Source organism: Ammospiza nelsoni, chromosome 1, assembly GCF_027579445.1.
Source record: "Ammospiza nelsoni isolate bAmmNel1 chromosome 1, bAmmNel1.pri, whole genome shotgun sequence".
NCBI lineage: Eukaryota > Metazoa > Chordata > Aves > Passeriformes > Passerellidae > Ammospiza > Ammospiza nelsoni.
The window spans coordinates 125,327,838-125,351,225 of NC_080633.1; the positions used below are offsets into that span (position 1 = coordinate 125,327,838).

Consider the following 23,388-nt stretch of genomic DNA (forward strand, 5'->3'; position numbering starts at 1 on the left):
ACTGACATTCAGGAAGACTTTTACCACACACTATCTAGAAGTGGAAGTACATGGTCATTATTTTAAGTCCTCCAGTACCAAGACATATGGACTTCACCATGGCACGTCCCATTTGCATCATTTAATTCTCTCTCCTCACACATCCCTAGGGCGTGGCTGATTGAGTCTCCTAATTCAGCCTCCATTGGTAGAAAAATCAGTCTGTCCTTTCTGCTTCATGCAAAGAACAGTACCTCACAGTAACTCATAACTGTTCCAACATTCAACCTTTCACCTGCAAAGTTTTCTTAGAAAAATGCTATGAAAAAGTGTATTTCCCATCTGCCTTGGAATCTAACCTGTGCATGATTCAGAGCACAAACAGCTTTGGAGGTTCCCCTAATTACAGAACCACAGAATAACCTGAGTTGGAAAGGACCCACAAGGATCACTGAGTCCAACTCCTGGCCCTGCACAGAACATCCCCAAGAGTCACACATGACACCATGACCAGTACCTGACAGCACTGTCCAAACACTTGAACTCTGCCAGCTGCTGCTGTGACCACTTCCCTGGGGAGCCTGTTCAGTGCCCAAACTGGGGGAAGAATCTTCTGCTAATACCCAACCTAAACCTCCTCTGACACAACCTCAGGCCATTCCCTTGGGTGCTGCCCCTGGTCCCCACACAGTAGAGATCAGTGCCTGGCCCTCCTCTTCCCCTCACAAGGAAGTTGCAGATTGCAATGAGGTCTCCCCTCAGTCTCCTCTTCTCCAGGATGAACAGACCAAGTGACCTTGGCCATTTCTCCTCCCTTATCACTACAAGATGTCTAAATAAATGCCTGTGTTTAGATGTTGTGAACACTCCTGAGCCTAGAGCAGCCACATACTGAGCCCAACTGATCCAGCAGCAAGTATGGGTTGTTTTGAAGTGCTCAGTTACTTGCTGATAAGTACACCCATATTCCCAAAGGCCTTTCAGTGCTGATCTGCTAAAGACTTTCTGAAAATAAGGACTTAATGCAACTCTTGGTGTTTGAACACCCTAGTTCCCAGGACAGAAAGTAGGAAGTGCTCAATGTCGTTGAAATTCACTGTCCACAAGAATGAAAGAGGGAAACAATATGTGTCAAAAAATAAATGTGAAAGGAGACTACTATATTGAAAATATGTAGATCTATGCACTTTTTCTAATCTGTACCTAACCTTTTCCTATTCAGTAGTTTGTCCAGGCTGGAAAAGTATTCCAAAGCCATTTTAGAAAACTGCTTGCTTAAATATTAAGGGTCAGACAAAAAGTAATGGTTTGGATTCACTCTCTGAGGTACCCTTGGGTACTACAGATTTGTGTCTCATCTCAGGGACTGTGTATGTCACAATTGTGTGAGTTTGTTATGCTGGCTCTGTCATATAGTCTGGCCTTAAATAAACCCCATCAGAGAAAGTCTGAATGTAGGTGAAGTACCTACACTCAGTGTAAGGGTGGGAACTGTCAGACCCCTGATTTTGTAAAGCAATATCTAATTGACTTTGAAACAGAAATAAAACTTTAATTTAAATACAAGTATTTAACATAAATTTGCATTTGTACCATCACTTACTGCACATAATTTTTCACTGCAGGTAAGCCTTTGTAATTCATAAATGATCACACTGATGACAAAGGAGTCAAATGTGTGCAAACCTGGAAGATTTTTTTCTTATTATTATGTTTTTTTCTTTGTTAAACAGCCTTAAAAATGTTGTTAGAGCTATAATGGCAGCTCTAACAGTTCCCTGAGCAGTTCATAATTCTGCATCACTGCTTCCCCAGGCTTTTGTATTGGGATTACTTTCAAATTGTACTTAAATCGTTGCCATCTCCACCAAATTCTCAGAAAGTAATTTAGTATTTCTTAAATTCTATAGAGAAGTCTCCACTCTACAGCCACAGATCAGCACTGTTGCCTGAACAAGTAAACTCAATGTGTATATGTCTAATCCTGCCCTATTAAGTGTCTGATTTACAATGTGACTAATTGCATTTTTAGATTCCCAACACTCCTGGCACCAGTTTCTGCTACTTCACAAAAGGAGCCAGTTTCATAATTACTCCGTATCAACCCCATTGTTGGGAAATCAAATTCTCAGGGAACTCTGCGGATAGCACACTCTGTCAAGGCACTCTTGTTGAAATTGCTGCCAGCATGATGTCTTTCACTGTTAGTTGTTCCTTGATGGAATTTAATAAATATTCATTGGCAGAGTGCAGTGTAATTGATTCAGTCACTTTCATTTTTATCAGCTCTGCAGGATGCCACAGCTTCTGCAGAAAATCTCCAAGATTTGCCAAAGGTTGACAGTAAGAAGCTTTGGAGATTCACTTGGTGAAGAGAAGGGAGGGAAACAGTATCTCTTATCGCCTTGTCTAATATTCACTGTCAGGAGAAAAAAAGCTATAGAGTTCTTTGGATGAGCAATGTGCCTTATATAACACACTTTAAAAATTCATAAATTCATAAAGTGTAATATCAAATGAGATGTTATGATATCAATAAAGGTTTATGATTAGAGAATATCAATTTATCACGAAAACAGTGCTTTCCAATAAATGAAGATACTTTACATTAATATTTATTTCTATTAATCATAGAGAAGATTTCCCATTACTCATAAAGAGTGATTTGCATTTACTTTCAGCAGTCCCCACACCAGACACTACAAGCTGAATCCCTTGCAACTCTTCATGAAGGTTTTTCACTCCCCCCACAGTACTACACCTACAGACTGTGGTGTACTACATGTTTAGAATCATTGCAACTCTGTGTTTAAGTAAATATCACATTTCTGCAGTCCTGTTGATGCCTTAGGATTTTAGCATCACTGTTCACAGAATTAGGCCTTGTATGCCAGTTGTTTTGAAGAAAGGGTCACTGTTGAATTTCCATCTAATACATCCTCATTAAAAAGCTATCAAACTGCAATATGTGTTAATAACAAAATGCAATAGATACATGTTTTCTGTATAAAACAACATTTTCCTGCTATTAGTAGGGGCTACATACTTGCAGCCTCCTAAAACAGGACTTTGCGTTTCATTTTATTGTTTCTTTCAGCTGCCTTTTAAAAATACTTCACCTTCAAGGTTCATTTAGGTAACAGCCCCACTGCCTGAATCCAACTGGCCTGTCAGCAGAACCATCATCAGGCTGATTTTCCATCTAGTTTTTTAAGAAATCTCTTAATGGCACAAAAATGAAGGACATAGTACCAAGCTCTGCACCTACCAGAATGTTCTTTTGTAAGCATATGGTTAAAAAAACATATATACTATAGATTCAATTGCCTGCTTGTAGATACTGATGCAAAAATAAGCTAACTGCACTGATAAAGAGAGTTACAAAGGTGTTAAAAACAGCCATGCTGGCAAATTCAGGCATATGTTTAATTTGTTTCCTTTTGGTATCTGCTGTGTCACATTTAATTCCATAATTACACAGTGTGAAACAAAGCAAAAAGGTCTAAAACCCCTTTTTTCTCCCCTTCTTTCCTTTTTGGTGTGCACTTACTGGAATGCCGGTGAAGGTAACGGGAGGCGACTGCCAAGAGATGCTAAAGCTACTGCCATTGGGAGTGAATTTGGCTGACCCTGGAATGTTCACCGGAGGAGTGGCCTGTGTGAAAAGAAAGTATTATTCCAGCAAGAAGAACCATTCCTCTTCCAAAGGATCTTTCATTCCTTGAAATGGTAAATATGTGAGAGATTTTCCAAGGCATAAAAAAACTCCATGGTGATGAGCATTTTACCCTTGTGAGGGGGATAATCATGGATAAGCTAGTAAGGAAGGGACAGAGCTATATATATACATCACTGTTCCTGAACCATGTTTAGAGAAAGATGATTGCTCTCAAAAGAATCCATGGAAAACTTTAAAGAGCTAGATCTGCTAAAAAACCAGACAAAATCAAACGTCACATACAAGTAACTTTTAAAATAATGCCAGTAAGAAGCAAAAACTACTGCACAGATGACCACTTGTTCCACAGTGATAAACAAGGTCATACTTAAACTCATGGCAGTCGTTTTACACAATTTTAGTGTGGACAGCAAGGCTTCTGGGATGGAAGCAATTAACAGTAAGTGTTGGCCATTTCTCATTTATCAGAAAAATGTTTAGAGTCATCCCAATTAAAACAGTTTTTCCTATTAAGAACAAGGAGCTGTAAATAATCCTTTGGATTCAAAAAACAGCTCTTGAAATACTAAACTGAATCAAGTATTTGGGCTCATTGAACTCCTATGTTTTTCCCATCTGGGCTGTAATACCTAGAGCTGCCCTGGGGTACAAGGGTGATAACGTGAGCTTAGACTGTTGAGCATTTTTCATCTTGTGTCTTTCCTTTGGTTTTTTCACTGGGTTATGAATTTCCATGAATTCTTCCCTGTCTCTTTTTTAATCCCATTTAATTTTCAGAATCATGAAATTCATAGTTGTGTAGCTACCCTGCCTAGCAGGAGCTTGAGCAGCCAGCATGAACAAAGGCTCACTTTGACCCTTGAATTTCAAGCTGTCACAACAAAAAAGAACCCTCCTTGGTTTAAACTTACAAAGAATTTGCTAAAATGAGTTTTCACTTCTGCCTTTCAGTTGTTGGTACATGACAATAACACAATACACTCATTTAAGCAGTGTTTGTGTCTGGGGCTGCTGAAATTGTCTCACTGGTTCAGGAAAAGGGTGCTTCCTTGAGCCACCAGGCAGAGAGGAGTGATGAAAAACTACAACCTGATAGTTCCCATTAAAGATAATCTTACAAGTAAACAAGGGCTGAAGCAATCCCCTACAGCCTTTCCAGGAAAAGGAAGGTGAGGCCACCAGATGCCTCTGTGTATGACAGCGATGCTCTGCGGGCTGCCAAGCCGCTGACAGCTCCAAGAAAATCCACACAGACATGCAGAGCAAACATCCACTGAGCTCCATAAAATATAAAAACCTCTCTGAAAGGTGTCAAGAACAATTTGGCAATTTCAGATGGCACCAGTGGTTGTTCAAATGCAAAGGAATGAATGACCATAGAGCTCCAGACAGAAAGAACTGGAGAGAGCTGGATGAGCAGTGAGGCAGCACTGCCTCTGCTCAGCATGCCACAAGGATGGCAGCTCAAACCCAGGGTCTGCTCTGCAACTTCCTCAGGTATTTGAGTAAGACCTGGAAGGGGAATCCTAGGTGCTTAAAGAGCCTGTCTGTAGCTCCTCTGTAGTTAAATTTAACAGGTACAGGCAATAGTTTTGTAAAGAAAGATGAAGTTTAAAACTGACGCAACTGGCAGTTGCTCAAAATACCATAGTGCTCAATTCCTTTTTCTTAGTGCCTGAAATCTGCCTCAGACATGATCAGACTTAGATATCTATCACCTTGTTCACTTGTTTCCAGATGTGCATCTTTGCTCATCAAGCACAGTCTGCTTTTTTCAGGCTAACATTTTAGTCAATCTCTTCCATAAGATAAGCAACTAAAACATTACAACCAACTGAAGAATTCCTATACCCCACCTTTAATTTGCTTAGAGACCTCCATCTAACTGCCAATCAAGATCTATTAATGAACAATTTGCATTTATTTGTGCCAACATTACTCTTATATCTGAAATAGCCCATGCTCATCCTCTTTAGCTCATGTCTGTCCTTTCACTTTCTTCCCAGGCAGCAATTCCATCTTCTTCTTGTCCCTTGCTTTGCCTGAGCTATCAGTCCCAGGACTGGAGAGGCTGCCCATGTCCTCTATGTCCTCTTACTATTTCTTCTGGTTGGAGCCCATCACATCAAATTTGGCTGACCAGAATTCTAATACAGGATTTCAGATGAAGTTATATGGGGGTCTTGTATAATGGCATTAACAATCCCTCTCTCTCCCAGGTATTTCTTATCCAAGAGAGCTGACAACTATTTTTTCCCCCCTTCAGCTCTGTTGTTGTTGGCTCACAGTCATTCCATGCTTGATTAATGAACATAGGCTTCCTTCTTACATAATTTTCTAACTACTCTAATTTATAGCAGAAAAATCTCATTAGTTCCTTAAATGCAGGACTTTGCATGTTCTGACATTTAACTGCATCCAAAACCTATTATTCTTAAGATCACCCAGTCACGTAAGCCTGATCTTTAACTCCCTTCCTGCTGATGTCTCCCAGGTTTGTTATCAGTGAAGTTTATTATAGTATTTGTATATTACCAAAATGATTTAATGAAAGTGAGATCAGGGCCAAGAACAGCTTTTCATTTAACTTCACTAATGACATTCAAAGGCCCTTTCAAAATAACTCACTGCTGTTCTCTGTCACTTTCCAGCTCCTTCTCCTACACTAAATTTAATCTCTTAACAAATACTGCCTATATGTTTTAAGATCAAATGCTCTCATTGAACCCAGAGGGATTTTTCTTTTGCCTCCTGTATTGTTCTAGTATCACCTTTCTCCAGGGCTCTCCCAGTGCAGTTTGCCTCAACTGCTGAACTTTCCAGAATTTCTTCAATTATTTTTCTGAATAATTTCTCACCCATAGGATGGGGTCAGGGAAGAGCATCAGGACTTTCCTCAGTTTCCTCATATCTTTCTCACTACAAGTAGTCTATCTGATGTTTTCCAGTCATAGAGGAAATGGCAATTAACAGATCTCTTTAGGATTTTTGCGACCAAACTTTGGGTTCTGTATTTTTCCCCCATTTTTTTTTTTTTAACAGGAACCCTGTGAAGAACAATATTCAGCCTCCCTTATGCAAGTTCCTCGAGCTGCTCCCAGTGAAGTAATCTCCACTTTCTCCTCTGGCTGGTGAGATCTGAATCTCCACCCTGCCTCCTGGCCCTTCTTTCAGGGCAGAAGGGATCTTGGCAGAGGATGCCACTGACCTCCACGGAAGCTGCTTCCTTTGCCAGGACAGCCGGAATGCTTGAGCAGGGACCCTGCCTCCTGCTTCCAATTAGCAAGCTGTCAACAGTGGGGACTGTGTCACTCCTCACTGATGAAATTAAGCATTGAAACCAGAGCAACCTGAAAAGCCCACGGGGCTCAGGGACTTGTAGTCTTGTGTCATGAAATACATAAATTGGGATCTAATTCAAGGATTTTAAACACTTGAATTGGGATTTCCTTGGCCAAGTGCTTTACTCAGAGGTTGCTTGCAAAAAAGGGTTGAGTGGCTCTCTGAACAGCAGCAGGGCAGACTGTCATGACTGCAAATCCCAAATGAAGCAAAACTTGTCATCAGCCTAGACTTGTTGCCTCACTCTCTGAGGCAGGGCTTAAGCTATACTGAGAAGCAAGTCTTTCTCCTAGCTGGTTTCATCAGTCCCCAGGCTGGCATGCTGCCTGATGCAGCTTCCACCTGCAATGCCAAGCTTTCACCCATGCTTTTCAACAAGCACAGAAGCCTAAAACAAGCCTGTGAATTCTCTACAGCTCCCTCTGACCTTTTGGTAGGTGTGCTCCAAACACATCTCCAAAGTTTTATCTGTACAACCCTATATATGATAGTTATGGAATCTGATAAATTTAACAGAGTTCTACAGTGCATACAAAGGTCATGGACCACACTGCTTCAAAGCCTCTATTCTTCTTTTATCTTATGGTATCCAGACCAAAACATGTCAAGTTTTTAGTGCAGTTTTATAATTAATGCTTTCTGTCAAAACTTAGCTGGAATGTTCTAGGACAGCAGTTTTTGCCATTTGGAAAGCATTACCTCCAAAAATATGAAGGTACCATATTTGTTTTTTCATTCTTCCTGCTCTACTTTACAACTGCAAACTGACATCTCACACTGTACAAAAACAGGAAATGAATTGTTCCTGGCATCCTTGAAATCAGTCTTACACTTGTTGACTCTTCAAGCAGAGCTTGTACTTATTCAATAAAAACAAAGCTGAAATGAAGACTGGGAGGGATTCAGCTGACAGGATGGGAATTTTTACAATGCAGGAAACCCCATCTGAAACATCACCTAGGGTTCTCCTTATGGTCAGTGAATATTGAACTGATGTAGGGCAGTGGGATACACAGATCAACTCTTCTCAACCTGAAGTATGCACCTATGTGTGGCCAAAATCCACCAGCAGTGGCGGGCACATAAACAAACAAACAATGAGCTCAGAAGAATGCATCTCAGTTTAAATAAAAAAAATGCCTTTGACTGCTCTGAAAACCTTTCAGCCCATTAAAAGCCACACACTGTGCTGTGACATTCTTTACACATTAGTGAGATGAGTGTAATCCCTGGGGCTCCCAGCACTGGTGTTACCTGGTAAGCATGGTCCGTGTGTACGAGGTAGAGGTTGGTAGGAGCTGAGCGGCTCAGAGGTGTCATCACTTTCGTCTCGGTTTTGGCACAGGAAGTTTCAGGACGGATTGTGTCTTGGGTGGGAAGGGAAGGAGGAGATGCTAGAGATGGAGACACTGGGGAAAGACTGCTTAAGCCATCAGCTACTGAGTCCGTGTTGAGCCTGATTTCTGTATAGTAAAAATCCTCCTCTCCATCACTGTAGTCAGACTCTCCTACACGTCTGTATCAAGAGAAAGAAGTAAGAATTGATTGAAAGCAAGAACCCCAAGGTAAATTTTAAGTTCTAGATGTGTGAGTGAATATATTAATATTGTCAATAAATTAACATTTGCAGTTTCAACCCTTCCTACTTTATCTGCATTCTGACTGAAGGTAAGGGGAAGAGGAAAATCATCTAGTCTGAAGGGAAAAGAAGTAGGAATTACTCTTTTCCCCTCTTTGTGTTATTCTTGACCAATTCTTTCACCTTGGAGTAGATGTTTGACTCCCTGAGATCAAGTACCAGCTTCTCATTTGTAACTATTGTAAAGTTAACAAGAATCTCAATGCACTCTGTCTTTGAAAGTCACAACAAAGATAACAGACACAGGCAGGATACACTTCACTCATGTTCCAGCAAACAATATGCAATCTTATCAGAAGTTACTTAATTATATCAAATATACTTACAGCTGCCATTCACCGTAACTTCCTGTAACATAACAAAAGAATTTCCTAGAAAACAGTCTCACCATGCAACTCCCAGAGAAAGCACTCATATGGGCTGCTTGCCACAGCCAGGACTTTCTGGTCCTACTCTCCAGAGGCAGACTTATTGAAGGAGAGCATGTAGGAGGTTTAATTGCCTTAAAGTTTCATCTGATGTGCATTTGAGCACAAGTGCTAGCAATGAACAATCCAGTCAAAGCAGTAGCTCCCAGGAGACTACACATTATCTTGAAGTCCAGACCAGAAGGCGCTGAGAGAACACACGTCCAGCAGGTCTGAAAGGCTCTATCAGAGGCACCATCCATCAGAATGCAGCCAGTCACTCACCAAAACTACTCTTTCCAGAAAAGTTTCTAGCTCCAGCAAATTCCAGAAAGGTTTTGCTGTTTGTTTCTGCCTCTCCCACACCACAAAGAGCATGTCCCCATAATATAAAACACAAATTAACATTCCTCACTGCATTTTGAGACAGATTTTTTGTTTCCCACAGCCTTACTCTTAAGCCCAATGGTAACTGTTGACCTCTTCAAGACCCTCCTGAGCGCCAGATCTTTCTTGTGGTGGCTTTAATTTTTAAGCTGTGGGTAACAGATCTGTAGAACAGAGATGTATTTTCACCTAACAGGTGAAGACCATGAGTCGCAACTGTAATTATAAATGAGACAGGTACATCACTCAATGAATTACTTGGGAGAGTTCAGCTGCAAACTACAGCTCTGAAATAAACTTGTCTCCTAAAAGATCAATTTGCTTTTGCTTCTAGTCCAAGTAACATACATGTGTGCCCTGGCTTTGTCTGGCCTGGAGTTAACTCTCTTCCAAGTAGCTGGCCCAGAGAAGTCTTTTGGATCTAGGATGAGAAGATTGTTGATACCACACTGATGTTTTAGTTGATGCTGAGCAGTGTTTACTCTAAATCAAGAACTTTTCTGTTTCCCATGCTCAGGCAGTGAGCAGGGGCATCAGAGGCTAGGAGGAAGCACGGCCAGGACAAAGGGATATTCCATACCATAGGATGTCATGTCCAGTAAATACACTGGAGGGAGCTAGCTGGGAGGTGCTGATCACTGCTTGGGGACAGGCTGGGCATTGGTCAGCAGGTGGTGAGAAACTGTAATCACTGTAAACTGTGCATCACTCATTTATCTTCAGTTTTGTTTCTCTCCCTCTCCCCTTTCCTTAGAAGTATTAGAGTCATTAGTATAACTGTTATTATTATCATCAGTGTTTTATTTTGTTTAAGCCATTAAACTGTTCTTGTCTCAACCCATGAGATTTACTCTTTATTCCTTTGATTCTTCCAGGGAAGGAAGGGGATAGTGGGTGAACAGCTTTGTGGTACTTTAAACCATGACAACATGCAGCTCAATTTACTTTTACTTTCAGGTTTCTTATGTGGTTTGTGGTTTTGGTGTGGCTTTTGGCATTAATAATTCTTTTGGCATGAATTCAACTCAGAACTGGCACAAGCACCTGACCTGATGTGAAACAAAGTTGAAAAGTATTCATGCAATACCCTGAACCTGTCTACTGCAGAGTGTCATCCCAGACATGATGTGCACACAGCACATATGATGTAATGGCACTGAGCTGTGCAGCTGACAGGGAAGTGCAGTGTAACCTCGAGCTCCATTTGACCTTCGAGCAAAGCTGACAGAATTTCAGGAAAAAAGTACCTTGCTGTTGGAATAAGTGCTCATTCATCTTGATGCACTATTCCACAATTTCCTCAGAAACACAGGGATATGAGACAGAGAAGCCAAGGGCAATCTAGTACCCTAGTTCATCTATCCAGCCAAGGGCAATTGCTCCACTTTTATACCAAATCCTTTAGACCCAAAAAGACTGCTCTCTTACCCAAGGTGAATGGTCCTTATGTGTTTCTGAATCCCTGCAGCTGTGCTCAGCACCTTCCCACAGTTCTTCCATAGGCATTTGAACATCACCTTCATGGAGTTCTGAAAATTATGAGTAAAGCAGCATTAGTTGTATGGAAGTTGTAGGGATATTAGGAAAAATTTCTTCCCTGAAAGGGTTATCAAGCACTGGAACAGGTTGCCCAGAGAAATGGCTGAGTCACTAACCCTGGAGGTATTTAAAGGACTTGTAGATGTGCTGCCTGGAGACATGGTTTAGTGCTGGACTTGGCAGTGCTGTGACTCTGTAATTCTGGGAAGGTAGAAAAAACCCCAAACTACCCAAACCAGATAAACAGTTACAAAACCCTGTAAAGATTCAGAGCCTTTGACTCCAAATTCATAATGACCTAATAGTCTCTTATCAAATGTGTCACCCTACTGAATTCAAGAGAAACCAGTGAAAAGCTGCAGTAGCAGCTTGTGACAAAATTTTACTTCTGTTTATTGGCAACACTTTTCCATTTTTAAGTTTCAGTTCCTCCACTAAGGGAGGTAGATGACGTAAAAACTTCCTATACTTCTTTCAAAAAAACCCTGATGAGGATTTCTCACTTAATCCAAGGCACCTTCTTAAATTAAGGTCTTTCCAAGGCAAGTTCTTGTAAATGTTTCTGCTCATGATATTTGCAGCACAAAAAAATACTGTGCCAGAAAAATATAGCTTCTGTTACACCCATATTCGCCATGAGCTGGCACAACCTGTTTTTGTTTCACTCAGAAGCTGCTGTGGACTTTACTCAGACAAGAGAATGAGAAGTTATCAGTCTGTGTTCAATATTTTAAAAATACAGGTAAAATCTCATTTGTATATTCTTTTTATATCCTTTAATATAATTTAATTGATCCCCACTGAGTTATCACTGATTTAGAGCACACCCAACAAGGCTATCACTAGGCCAATCTTCAACATTTTGAAGACTCAGGAGAAAAGCAGACTTAAAACAACACAGCTGTTACAAACTCTAGAGATATTTAAAAGCTATTTTTACCTCAAAAATCAAAATACTGTATTACAAATCTATAATTTCTGTTACATATAAGATTAAATTAATATATTAATATAAAACTCAATTTAAAAAAAGGGGGAGAACAAGCACATCCTTAGGCACATTTCACTGTGCCTTGAACAAAAGCTGACTTGGTGCTTCCTTCAATTTGGACCCTTTGGAACTGCATGCCAGTAGATGGTTTCAGCATTTGTTAGAAAGATGATGATTAGAATATAACTTTAAAAATAATCTCAGTGGACAGGCTTTTCAAAATACAAGTTGATTGTAGCAGCATGTTCTCACAGTTCCCTGCAGTTTAACGTCTCCTGTTTTAAAGTATGAATGCTTAAGGCTTTGAAATTTGGGGTACCTCATCATACTGGTTGTAATAAAAACTTCTGTTTGCAATAAATTGCACATAAATTGCCCATTTTTAATTTGATAATACAGCTATCAGTCAAACAGAGAGAGAACTCTTTCTTTTCTCAAATTAAATATAATCTATCTAGCAATTCTGATTCATACTTTTCTTATTTCCATAATACAATACTAAATACTATTATCAGCTCAAAACCACACAACCAACCACCAAATATGTCAAAAAGATGAAGGCCATGTTTATAACTGATATCCTAGGAATTCCAATATGACATCATAAACACCATACACATCTTTATGAGTACAGAATGGTTTAACATCCACCCCCAGTTTGATGGTAAAATCTGTGGGTTTTGGATTTATTGTCACTGGTAGGAGTTTGCAAAAACCCACATGCTTGTAACATAATTAAGTGAAAGTTCACTTGGTGGAAATAAAGAATATGCTTATATTTCTTCCATTTCCTTTCCAAAAATTACCTATTCAGGTTTATTGTTTTATTTAAGAAAATAATGGAACATAAATGGTTTGGTGAGGAATAACTACCTTAGAGGAAACTTTTAAGCAAATAATAAAGTTACCAATCACTCTATTTCCAGGTTTACTCCTTCTGACTTTTGCAGCCTGAAGAAGAAATAACCTGAACATTTTTGTTTCAGCTTCTAAAGATGGTAACCTGTACTCAGATCAAGTACCACGCTGGAACCAGAATAAAGAAAAAACCTGCAGGAAGGCAAGTTCATTTATAAAACCAAGTTTGGCATGGAATGTTACTGTTTATCTAAATGAAACATTTGCCAAATAAAGCCAGATCCTTGTGAACAGAACAGATAGTGTAATAGACCTATGGTGAGTACATAAATAGAAGTATTTGAAAGCAACTTAGAAAACAATAAAGATGGCAGCTGCAAACCCATCTGTCTCATCACAGCTGAGCAGTAAGAGTGGGGCTAATAAGATGAAGGTTAACTGAGAAGTAAAAGGCAAACCAGGACATTTTTGCACTCCTACTCCTCCTGCCCCACACCCCCCCAAATTGTCTCTCTGTTTAGTGCAAAGTTCAGCTCCAACTTCTAATTTATTATAACAAAGGTGTCCTCCAAAATATATTTTTTCCTTCTTAGTACAAACATTTTCACCCCTTTCCCATGAACAAGGGAACAATTGCATGGGTCAGCAAATAAGCAGCTTCTGAAGCAAGAGGATAATCTGAACAGGTTGAAACAATCATTAAAACTTCATCCTGCTGGTGATGAAGCAATTAACTGTCTCAGACTGAGGCAGAAACAAATTCACTAAGGGAAAAAATTCTCTGTTTTTTCTCCTTACAAAAAGCCCTTTTACATCTTGCTATGTAAAATCTATCCTGTTGTGTTGGGAGGGAAGGAAACTTGGACTAGTGCCATCTCTTTGTTTTCTTTTTCTTCCAGAGAAGCTTGCTGGCTAGCAATGGTGCTTTTTTGGGGTTAGTTTTGGACCTGTTTTTTAATGTCATGTTTTATTTAGCTTGCTTTTGCACTCCAACTGAGGATAAATTTGGCTAATGCTAATACTATATCAAAAGCCATCGGGTTTGAGCTCTCTCTCTCCATTTTCACTCCATATGTTTGTGCAGAGAAACCTTCACAGTATTAAGGTATCTGACACGCTGTCAGACAAACAGCACTTTCAGGGAACAAGGAGTATTAAGGCCATAGTCAGTTTTTCTGATGACATGTAAAGGCTGCCTGTTGCATCCTGAACACAGAGAATTTGTCAAAGTAGGACAGGAAACCCTTGAATGGCCAAAGGCAACACCTTCTGGAAATCCCTCTAGTGTTTTCTGAGCAGGAGGCTCTGTAGCACCTCACCATCTGGCAGGAAATATGTGGTGCTGATGGCAGCATGTATGTGCAGGAGGTGACCACGTTGAATGAGACACAGTGACTACATGAAGTCCCCATGTTAAATGCATGCCAAGGGAGGATACACAAGCACAGCTATTTGGATGACCTGTTCCTCTCTCACAACAAAATAAGCCTACCAACATCCTATCTAACCATGGATGTGGAATTTAACATAAGGCTAACCTTTCTCTTCCTAGGAATGGGTTCATCAAAGAGAAGGTTGCTTGTTTCCCCTTCATCGATACCATCATCTGCCTGGGAAGGCGTCCGAAAAGCTTTGAAGCTGTCAGCTGACAGAGGTGGAGATGGGGTGGATGGGTTGGACTGGTCACTGGGAGCATTCCAGCTCCAGTATCCACTGCTGCTGGTGCTAGAAGGCACAAATCCTCCTTCTTTCCAAGATCCATTCAGGGATTCTGTCAAGAACAACAAAAGATATTATTACAACAGTATCATAGTGAGAGGGCTAAGGAGCTCTTTTTTCTGAGGTTTAGATGCCATATTGGTAATTAAATGCAAAATCAGTAAAGGAATGTGAAAGCACTGGATGTAGAGAGGACAACCATATCTAACCCACTGCACATAAATTACATATTCCGCATTTGATTTTTATTTTATTTAAAACAAAAAAACAAAAGCAGCAAAGTATTTTTCTAAAAAGAAATGTTGCATTTGAAAAAGATAACCTGTTCTGAAGCATAAACAGTGATAAACCATCATATATTGCATGCATGATTTAAGGAAAACATTTAAATTGACCTTTAAATTGACTTCTATGATTCTAAATACATCCTCAACTTTTAACAGGAACACACAACTCTGGTGTCCAAAGCAAGCTCCAAGCCACCACACTGCCAACAGGAGATCCCCTGAGAAGGGGACACACACTCTGAGCCCCAAAACACTAAGCAGATCCACAAAAACATGACCATCTTCCCAGTACTAAAACACCAAAGAAAATCATAGTTACACTCTGTTCTTACAATCTCTCAATACACCTGTCTCTGCCGAATTTGAACTTCCACATGAGGTGGGGTGTGTATCCCTTGGGATACATGGGTGTGCAGGCATCTGCACATTTCAGAAGTGAACACACAGACACTGGATCACCTCCACACTCACTGGAGGAACTGCCTAATCAGTGCTGCAGCTCCCCATCCATTACAGGCTAAGAAGACACTGGAACTAACAGCTAACACTGCAGCGCCATGGGTAGGAGCACCAGCACTGCCTGTGCAGCCTGAGGCACAGCTCAAGCCATGCTTCATTCACATGCACAGATCCTCAGGCTTTAGACGCTGGCATGTCACCCTCGCTGTCCCTAAAGGGCTGCTGGCAGCAGAAAAGCATGCAGGTCATCAGCTCAGTGCAGGCATGGTCCAAGCACACCCAGGGCACAGCCACAGGCAGCTCTGCCAGAGCTCTCAGGTTCTCACAGGACTTGGGCAAATGAGCAGGGACTGTTTAGGTGCAGCTTCTCCCTAACTCAGGCATTGGAAGCTTTCCCCAATGACACTGTGGGTGCCTGAGTATTGTGCAACACCTGACTTTGGAACTGGCAAGCAAATAACATCTTATCTGTTCATGAAGCAGTATTTAAGTGTGAGACAAGTCCTTTCAAGCCAGTGCCTGTCTTTTAAAGATCTGCAGAAGTCACTCCTTCATTCCTTCCCAATTTCTTACAGATAAATTTAACTAATAATATTCGCAAGAAAGTGAGCTATCAAAAGCTTACCCCCAAACCAGTGAATTTTTGTTTTTTCTTTCGCCTAACTGACTTGGTTTTGGACAAAATCCTTAATGACTAATATCAGCTGCTCAAAAAAACAGAACACAGTGCCCCCTTGAGTAGGCAGCTGCTACAGTAGTACTGATTTACCGATCAGGACTACACAGCATAAACGGAATTGATCCTCTCCCTCCAGCCTGCCCAATTCCTCTTTGGAAAAGGACAAACATACATGTTCTGGCAGCTCTGAAGCTAACATGAAAATGTCAAGTTTTGTCTCATGATTACAACCTTCATGTGACTGTAATGAAGGTGTGTTTTGTTCCTTTTATATATTTGATACTTCAGTCTTGTGCCAAAGCCAAAAATTGCATCTGGTATCAACTTGTGACCTTAGCATAGCTTAAAATTTTCATGTCTTCAGAAAAACAAAGGAACACTCTTTCAACTACTATTTTCTGAAACAGTTATGGTGCTATTCGTATTCTCAGTGTGTACAGCTTCTCCTCATCTTGCTGAGAAAGAGATGTAAATCAAGAGCATTTTTTAAGTAGCATGGAAAATACTGAATGAGGTTAACAACAGGAAAAAACCAAACACTGGTTCTCATTCATACTAACAAATCTGTTAATGTAAAGAAGTTTAATATATAAATAAATGCAACTTACTCTTATTTTGGGGCTCTTTTCACACTGCTGGAGTTGCGTGAAAGAGAACCAGACCAAATATTATTCAACTGCAGAGAAACAAGGGCCAAACTCTGATCCAGTTTACATGGGTGATCATTCCCAGGAATTCCAGCATGGATCTGACTTTAATATTAATGCTAATGTAATTTTATTTTTTACTTCTAGGCAAAATTCCATTTGTTTTAACAAATGGTCCTTTAATTATACTGCTACTTATTGCCCTTTTTTGGAAAAGTGTGTAGAAAAAACTAATCACTAATACATTTGTTGCTTGTATTACTAGGATCAGAGCCGAGCCTTGCAACACCAAATAAGCTTTAAATTATCCAGTCTTTATACTTCTATTCAAGTCTTTAGTAAGCCTTGACTAAGGCAAAACCAAGATATTCAGGGAGAAGGTGCCCAAAACCAGCTTCAAGATCTTGTCTGTAACTATTGAAAACATGTGAACTACATTTTCAGGCTAGTCTTCCCAGATTTTGGGAAACAAGCAGACAAGCTAAATGAAGAAATATCAAAGAGCACTCAGACTATGCTGAGAAATATCAAAGGCAGTTAAACAGCCACCATTTGCTATTAGTAATTCAAAAGGGCTTGTTTGGAAGATCTTGCCAATCGACAGCTGCAGCTAATGTGCACTGCTGCTCCTGACAAGTGTCACCTGCTCAGCCTAAGGTGGCAGATACTGCTTCACCCACAGCAGAGCAGCTCCCCAGGACAGGGATGCAGCAGGGCACATGTGTACGCCTTGGCCACACCAAATCCCTGCTTGCCACATCAAGCACAGACCCATCTCCAGCTGTGGTTTTGTCTGTGAGCTGAGCAGCTGGAGAGCAGGTGTGCTTTCACCCTTCTGCTGGCCTTTCTCAGGGGCTGGCAACATCCTGTCCTCAGGTGTGACTGTCACAGGGATGTCACTGCCTGAGATTTTCCAGGGCTTCTCAGAGCAGTGGTGCTCCAATAAGCACTTCTGGCTTTCAACACTGGCAAGCACATGAACAAAGGCCATGGGTGTTCACAGCCAGAATTCCAACTAAATGGATAAAACTTAGATTTTCTGAAAATAAAATGGAAAAAACACAGCACTGACATTGGCTATGAATCCCTTTAAGAACATCATACTGTGGATCATGCCTGTTTCCATGAAGAAAAGCAAGTATTTCTCAATCTTCCAATGACTGACAGTAGGAAAGCATCTAGGGTTTTTAGCAGTTACAAGTGAGTAAGAAAAGTCAGTCATACAAACAACGCTGACGTACCTTAACAAGGTTATCCTAATTCAAATAATTCCTTAAAATAAAACACTCCTAAAAATTTATTGTAACTCCAGTCAATCTTGCATAGATCAATTATATTTCATAATGGATCTCCTCATTACCTGAAACTTTTTACATTTTTTTAAAGTTGGGTGTCTTCTGCTATACCATGAATGAAATAGTCTTTACAGGGATTATAGATTTGATGGAAGACCATCAGAGAGTTACACACAGCACAGGAACTGGAGGTGCAGAGAAGCAGACTGCTTGCTGTGCAGATTGCTACTGCACAGCCTCTCAGCCAAGAGCTGTGATCTGGAAGTTCTTTGCCTTATTGTGGCTTTGGGTAAAATCTGATCTCATTTCCATTGAGTAGATGACAAGAAGAACTGCTCTCATGTTTCCTGGATATGGCACTCAGGACATGGTTTAGAAGTGAACATGGTGGTGGTGCCAGGTTGATGGTTGGACTTCGTGATCTTAGAGGTATTTCCCAATTCTAACCATTCTACAACTCTAGGACTGTATGTGTGCAAATGCAATCAAACTCTTTGAAAAATTAAGTGTTTCAGAGACATCAAGAGACTTTTTGAAGTGCTCATATCCCATTTATGGAATGGGCATCTCCCATTTCATAAACCAGAACTGCTCTACAGTTAAAGAAAATGTTTCTTTTCATTTCTGCCAGTGCTGCACCAGACTTTGACTAGGTTGGAGCAAAGCTCAGTATGATCCCCATCACAGCAGAAGACAGGCACTCACCATTTGTTCTCCCCCACGGGCACAGCTCCTGGGAACAAGCCCCCCTTCCCACAGCCCCGGGCTCCAAAGGCTTACCATTGGGTCGGACAGGAGGGCTGCGGACCAAAGGGCTGGTGGATAAACTGGTGAGTACCATGGCTGCTGTTACTTTATCCATGTCCAGTTCTTCCAAAGATTTCCTGAAACACAGTGAGTGGGAGGCAGGAAACACATCAACAAAAATTTAGCTCTTTTTTAGTATTTTTTCACTTAGCCCAAATCCTAAGCCAGCACAGCACAATAACAAAAACAAGCCACTGCACAGAGTTCTCCAAACCTTGGTTTTATGGCAACCTGAGCATAGGCTTCTATAAGCAAACTAACTCAGTGTTAGCAGGAAAAGAAGTAGGAAAAGAGCATACATCTTTGTATAAAATTTTCAGGATTACTGTGACTCTCTATAAATTTGACTTTGTTCCTTTTTTATATTTCAGAATTTCAGCTATTCATATTCTTAGAGCAAAGTGTGTTCTTAAAGTGGTTTCCTTGGATGAAGACAAATGCAAAATTGGGTGAGATTACTAGCAACAATATCAACATACATTAGTCTCTGTAATGTAAAGAAGAACTGTGAACTGGAACTAAGGGATGTGAGTTCATTGCTTCTGCTTAACTATTAACATTCCCATACTCTCTGCAAAAGATTGATCCTAAATTTTTCCTGGTCAGATTAAAAACCAAATATTTTAAGTAATTAGGAAACTGGCATAAAAATGGTGCAGGAAGGGTAGGGGGGTAGGGGAGAGAAAGAGAGAGGAGGTTGTTTTGCAGGTGTGATGGGTGCCTGAACCAGCATGATGGCACAGGGGCCCACTGCTGCCTCAGCCTGGTCTCAATGGGAACCTGTGTAAGTTAGAGGAGAGGACATGGAGAAGGAGTAATAAGGGAAAGGAGAGCAGCCAGCTTTTCAGGGAAAGGAAGAGAAGATTTGGACAATGCTAAATGCCACCAGGAACCAGGATACAGTGATCCATTGCTCAAGGAGTCATGGGGGATTTTTTAGGCAAGGAAGGAAATTTTTCTTTGTCTGTAAGAATTATGTTCTGTCTTTTTTACCAAAGAGTAACTCTCTCACAATGTAAAATTTCTGAGAAGTCAATGCACCAAAATAAAACTACCAAACCCACTATATTAGCAGACTTTTGCTTTCCACCCTTGTGGGCTGGAAATCCTTGTGGGATTTCCGCCTTGTCGGTGGGATCAAAACAGACAATTTTTTGAAAATGTTTGCTTTCAAACATATGACTGATCATCCAAAATCATCTTCTCAATTCCTAGAGATCAAGTTAATTTTTTTCTTACAAAAGGACACTTCCCCCCATCCCATATTCTGCTTTCTGGGTCTCTGGAGATATCTCTGTGCCTTGTCAGGAGCTCTACTGAGCAGATCAGGCTGAGTCTGATTTAAAGCCCAAGATATTAAGTGGTCAGTACCTGCTGTTTCCCATCAACTGTTGGTCAGTAAGTCACCAAGAGGAACAGGATGTGCTGGGTGCACTCCCTTTTCTGGAATCCTATCTCACCCATCAGGTGGAAAGTTCATTAACTGGAAACTACACTACAGTGAAAGGCTCTTGGTATTTTAGTGAGCAAACCTTGACCTTGCCCATGAAAAGATTCACAGCTGCTTTCTGGCTGATGCGAGGACCCACACAGATGCTGATGAACACTCTCCCACACCACACAACAGCTTAACTCTCACAACTGTCTTTTGCAACACATCAGTGCCTGGAGCTGAAATACTGATGATGGTTCCTGCTACATTCTGATTATATCTGTAGAAACCCTTCTTTCCTCCAGCCAAGGCTTCTGCAAAGAGCACAGCAGCCATATGGTCATCATCAAGTATTGGAAAGGTCTTGGAATGTCTGCTATAATCAGCTGGATTCTTAATCTGTCACCCATTAGCTCCTCATGCCTGCAGAGGAGTGTTTCACTCAGAATGCCAAATTCCTCTAGGCTCAGAAGAGCCTTCCTCAGGGCTGACATGGAGATGCTACACTTTCTCAAGACCAACACTGCCAGATGATTTTCCAGTTACCTAATATCCCAGTATGAAAATCTAGTTTCTGAGAAGGCTTCACCTGCTCTGTAGCCCATTCCTGCCAGACTACACCAACTGTCCCTGTGACTATCCAGCTGTGAATGAATCATTACTATCTGCATTTCTGCAACATATGAGGACAAAATGAGCAAAAGTTCCTGATAAGATGGAGAAGCTGATCCCTAGTGTTTGTAATCAGCTCTTCTGTAAAAAGCTCTTCTGTCTGTGTGGCAACAGGACTAACATGTTCCCATCCAGGCCTCTCCAGGATTGCAACATCTCACTACAGCAGTTGTTGCAAGTGTCTGCCAAATTGGTGTCAAGATGTCAGAGTCTAGACTCGGAGCTAATCACAAAGTTTCCCCAAGCAGTTTATAACTACCTTCTAGTTATTTTGCTTTTTTTTGTCCCCTCTACAATGATAAGCACCGCTGTTCTGAAAATCTAGCTCTTGCTCCAAATAATTTTACAATGTCCCAAAATTGTCAGCACTGGCATCTGTACTTAAAGTGGAAGTTTTCACAAGCAGGCAAAGAATAGGAATAGTCATGAGAATCCATGCCATTTCCAGCCATTCTAAACTACATTCTTGCAATTACTGGAATCCTTTTTTCTTCCTGATCCAATTTACCAGGATATCAGCCCAAATAAAATGAACTTTGGGCTTTCTCTTTGCCCATTCTGAATGACAGTCATTTTCACTATTTACTGCTCCTCAACTGCATCCAGCAAGCAAGAACACTCTGCTCATATTTCCCAGCCACAAGAATTTTAGCAGCTACAAGTGTTGGCTTATGTGACTCTGTTCCATTTTTACAGTTTGGCTCATAAATGTAAACACACATATTTCATATATCATTCAGCCAGTACTGCAGCAGCAGCCTTTGAGATACAGGCAAGGCATAAAACTGAAGACAGCAACCACTAAAGCCATCTGCATTTAGTCAGCATCACATGTGAGTTCACGCCTTAAGATTTCCCCAATATTTTCCAGCTTTCTCTACTGGAAAGATGAACCTGCACACAGCTGTTCAACACTATTTGGACTCAGAGGGGAGAATAACTTGTTACACATCAATTGTTCCCAAAACATTTATCTCACCATTGCTAAGGCGATTTTCTGTGCACTGAAATCATAAGCCCTGATGTTACTGGTATTAGGTGCAATAAAATTTAAATCAGTTTTAAGATCATGTACTATGTCAATTATGAAGACTTCTTCTTTTCTCTAACCTCACATCCCAGTCTCCAAATTCCATCTCCCAACTTTTGGATGGATGCATTTGTGTCAGCCCAGTCTGCGTCTGAGAACCAAGCAGTTTTGGATCCTTTCCTTCCAAGTGTTTGTAAATCCAAACACATGAAATAGCCGAATTACAACAAATCAGCTGAGATATTAGCAGTAGAAGTTACAGGTCCTTGGAGGTAGACCTTTTACCACCACCCCAGGTCTCTGCTTCATGTCTCCCTGCTTCCTCAGCAGGGGGAGTGGTTTCACTGGATCCCTGCAATACACTGATCTAGCCAGCCTGGCGATTAAGGGTCCTTTTCTTTAACAGCCAAGGCCAATCAGACTTGGTTACTACACTTACTCTTGACCACTCCTTTCTTTGATTTTCTGATTAATTAATTGCTTTTTTGATAATAATTTATCAATCAAACCACCCATCACAGTTTCCCCAGTCAAAGCTGTCTACAAGGAAAGGCTGGGTTTAAGCTCCAAGGGATGAGAAAAAGGGGGTCCCAGACAAGCCCGAGGCTACGCAAATGTTCCAAATCAATGCAGTGTCCAATCTCCTGCTGTCCATTTCTTCTGCCAGCTCCTGGCCACTGTTACCTTCAAACTCCCTCCTATGTACTATTCCCATCTGGACACATCTATATGACAGTTCTATTTTTTTCCTATTCTTCAGGCTTGCTCTCAAAGAAATCTTTAGAAATACAAATTTTATTCTAGTTTTTCAGTCTTTACACTACTCTTTATTACTTGCCCGGCTTAGATCAAAAAGCCTGAAGTCTTTCCTCTTGGAAAGACTGCATTTCAAGTCTAATGCTTTTACCTAAGCATATTTTAAGGGTACTGGAGAATATTCTCAGAGCAGAGAAAGTGGTAGCAGGTGCTTTTGATAAAATTGACCCTATTGAAGAGCACAACCAAGTTTACTTGAAGAAAAGAAAAAAAACTCATTAACTAGGATTGATAAAAAGAGAAGCAGTCAAGCACAAAAATGCTATAATTTCATGTTAACTGTCTACTGTCCTCCACCCAAAATTCAGCTTATGACAGTGGTTCACAAAACACCCGGAGACCTTTTGTAAGAAGTACCATATAAATATGTGTGCATTAATAAGCTATAACTGGGACAAAATAAAACTATATTTAAATTGCTCTCTCCCTCCATTACTTACATGTGCTAAATTCTCATAAAGAAACCTCTGAAACCCAAGTCTGGTCACTTGACTACAGACACACCACACTGATATTGTCATACTGAGCACTGCACCAATACTGATAAACACATTGTTAGAAGCTTTCGACACCAAAAATATGATTCATCATATAATGAATCATTGTAATCAGTACACGAGTAATAACAGAAGCACTTCTGAAGTAAAAATCCTGAATTACATTATATAGGTAAAATAAAAATATTTTCATTTTGTTCAATTCATCATTAAAGGCAAAAACCAAC

General features: G+C 40.5%; 1 protein-coding gene across 2 annotated transcripts in view; it reads right to left on the minus strand.

The window, feature by feature from the left end:
* ZNF704 (zinc finger protein 704) overlaps nucleotides 1-23,388 on the minus strand; it is a 96,470-nt gene that overhangs the window by 15,086 nt on the left and 57,996 nt on the right. Inside the window, exons 3-7 of one of the 2 annotated variants that reach the window (XM_059487065.1) lie at nucleotides 18,688-18,791; nucleotides 14,360-14,592; nucleotides 10,862-10,962; nucleotides 8,255-8,516; nucleotides 3,530-3,634 (exon numbers count right to left, since the gene is read on the minus strand). In XM_059487065.1, the coding sequence (XP_059343048.1) occupies nucleotides 3,530-3,634; nucleotides 8,255-8,516; nucleotides 10,862-10,962; nucleotides 14,360-14,592; nucleotides 18,688-18,791 (805 nt within the window). The remainder of the gene's footprint in view (nucleotides 1-3,529; nucleotides 3,635-8,254; nucleotides 8,517-10,861; nucleotides 10,963-14,359; nucleotides 14,593-18,687; nucleotides 18,792-23,388) is intronic. The other variant, XM_059487074.1, reaches the window with a different exon arrangement.